This window comes from Octopus bimaculoides, chromosome 14 (genome assembly GCF_001194135.2).
Source record: "Octopus bimaculoides isolate UCB-OBI-ISO-001 chromosome 14, ASM119413v2, whole genome shotgun sequence".
In the NCBI taxonomy this organism is placed as follows: domain Eukaryota; kingdom Metazoa; phylum Mollusca; class Cephalopoda; order Octopoda; family Octopodidae; genus Octopus; species Octopus bimaculoides.
The window spans coordinates 60,420,375-60,422,896 of NC_068994.1; the positions used below are offsets into that span (position 1 = coordinate 60,420,375).

Consider the following 2,522-nt stretch of genomic DNA (forward strand, 5'->3'; position numbering starts at 1 on the left):
ATAACCCACAAAAGATAAAAAAAAAGTAAAACTTACAGAAAAGACACTTCACATAAACAAACAGCAGTGAGAGAGAGGAACATCTTTCACAGACATCACAAGATACATGTACAAAGAAAACCACACAATGGAATCTCTTCAAAAACTCAAACACAAGGAAAATAACAATTCCCAGTTTCATTTTCTCATGTAAAATAAATTTCCAATAGAAAATAAAAATGAACTCTTTTTAAAGCAAAACAAAAAAAAAAAACCCTAAACCAAATACATCAAAGACAGAAGAGAGAGGCAATAGAGTATTGGCTCCATTGAGGAGAGAAACGGTATTGCTTACCTGCGACAGCTTTACGATGCTGGGCATCTAAAGCTTGGTCAATTTCATCAAAAAGATAAAAGGGGGCAGGGTCACACTTTTGGATGGCAAAAATCAGTGTGAGGGCCACCAGTGATTTCTGGCCCCCTGATAACTGCTGCATATCACGCATTTCAGCTTTGTTGCCCGTAAAAGACACCTGCAAGGAGAAAGTGAATTAGTAGAAAGGGTTTTGTCCTTTGTGAATGTGTGTGTGTTAGGAAGGGCAGCATCCAGCTGTAGAAACCCTGCCAAAACAGACTGGAACCTGGTGCAGCTCTCCAGCTTACCAGTTTTCAATCAAACCATCCAACCCATGCCAGCATGGAAAGTGGACATTAAATGATGATAATGTGTTTGCTTGTTACAATAGATAAGTGGATAACTTCAACATTTGATTCTTCACAGCAAAGTTGAAGAAAGAGATACAATAAATAGAATCAGTACAACTATAATAGAGCTGCTCCTTATTTCATTGTACCATTCCTTGGAAGGATGAAAGCCAGAGTGAGATTGGAACATTAAAAGGACATCAAGAAATACAATAAAACAGTAGAATATAAGGAAACTAGCAATGTTCCACATCAACAAAAACTAATCCAATATAGTTCAAACATTGGGGATATTTTTGATACCAGTCATGGGCAACTTATGGCCCATGGAACTTTCTGAGTGTCATGTCTAATGAGCAATTATCATTTTTACTAGTGCAGTCTACCTGATGATGAAGAGTGTCTCGTGTGGCCTGTTTTTCAAAGAGTGTTGCCCATAGCTGTTTTACACCATGACGAAACCACACCCAGTTATCCCTAACACAGTTTGAAAATTAACCATTTCCCGAAACCCAAGTATCCAAAATAAAAATGAATTAATTTATGTTGTGCTACACATGACATACAAAGAATACCACTCGATAAACAATCTTCCCAGAAGATCTCCTAATACTGGGATGTAACAGTAACAAACAGAATTATAATAAAACATGAGCACTGACAAAATCTGGGACTCAAATGCTTTATCTTATCCAGTTTCCTTTAAAACCTACAGTCTAGAAACATCTAAAGCTCACCTCCTCTCACAAACTAATTCAATTAGTAACAAGCTGAGATATGCTATGTGTACTGTAAACTAAAAACTGTATTTACCTTGATACCAACACCTGTAAACTGTTCCACCAGAGGTACATCAGCACCAGACTGCTGGCTGTCTTCATTCTGAGATGTACAGAAAATGAAAATAAAAGAAAATACAGAGAAATTGTTTTAGTTTGTAACCAATGTTGTTGTTGTCATTTCAAATACATTAATTTCAACAATTTAGGCACAGAACCCATTTTTTAAGGCCATTCAACCCAAATACCTTCACGACTTGCACTTACCATATCCATTCCAAAAAGATTACAAATAAAGAAAAATAGCAGAAAATCTTACTAAAAATACATAATGAATAATTCCATCTTTGCACTCTGTATTCAAAACTGTCTCCTCGTAGACTAAGTAGACTCAGGACAAACAATGTATTTGACCTGAGTCTACCCTCACAGACAACAGATTTTACTTCTTCATCATAGTCAAAAGATTAAGGATAAATGTAAAACATTTGCAAGGTGCTAACAAAACTTCCTCACACATGCTGGAAATATGGATGTAAAACTGAAATAAATGAATAAAGTTAGACAAATGGCCCACTATATTGTGGTGATTTAGTTTGAGAGTAATGGTAAGGAAGTATTCAGCTCCAGTACAAAATGGATTTGCATATAAAACAGCCACCAAGCAGCTTGTTATAGCTAATGCTATTATAAACTACTAGCTGGACCTGTGAAAAATTTACAGAAAACATAAAAAGATATGTATTGTGTGTATTGGTGCCATGAGAAATGTTTCTATATTGTGACACAGAATCTAGAAAGAAGTGTAAAACCGATAACTATTATAATCCCACTAAAATATCTCAGTTACGCAAACGTAAACAGAATTACTATTTAGCCTTAAAATACATCGGACATATTCAAAGAATCTCCTTGGTTTAGTGGCACGGAACGGTTTTCTGGTATTCTTTTATTCTTTTACTTGTTTCAGTCATTTGACGATGGCCATGCTGGAGCACCGCCTTGTAGTTGAAGGAATCAACCCCTGGACTTATTCCTTGTAAGCATCGGTTGTCAAGC

At 36.0% G+C, this 2,522-nt stretch overlaps 1 protein-coding gene across 1 annotated transcript in view; it reads right to left on the reverse strand.

Moving 5' to 3' along the window:
- LOC106880200 (structural maintenance of chromosomes protein 3) overlaps positions 1-2,522 on the reverse strand; it is a 55,947-nt gene that overhangs the window by 4,604 nt on the left and 48,821 nt on the right. The window contains exons 31-32 of the mRNA XM_052972905.1: positions 1,498-1,566; positions 335-512 (exon numbers count right to left, since the gene is read on the reverse strand). Coding sequence (XP_052828865.1) covers positions 335-512; positions 1,498-1,566 — 247 coding nt within the window. The remainder of the gene's footprint in view (positions 1-334; positions 513-1,497; positions 1,567-2,522) is intronic.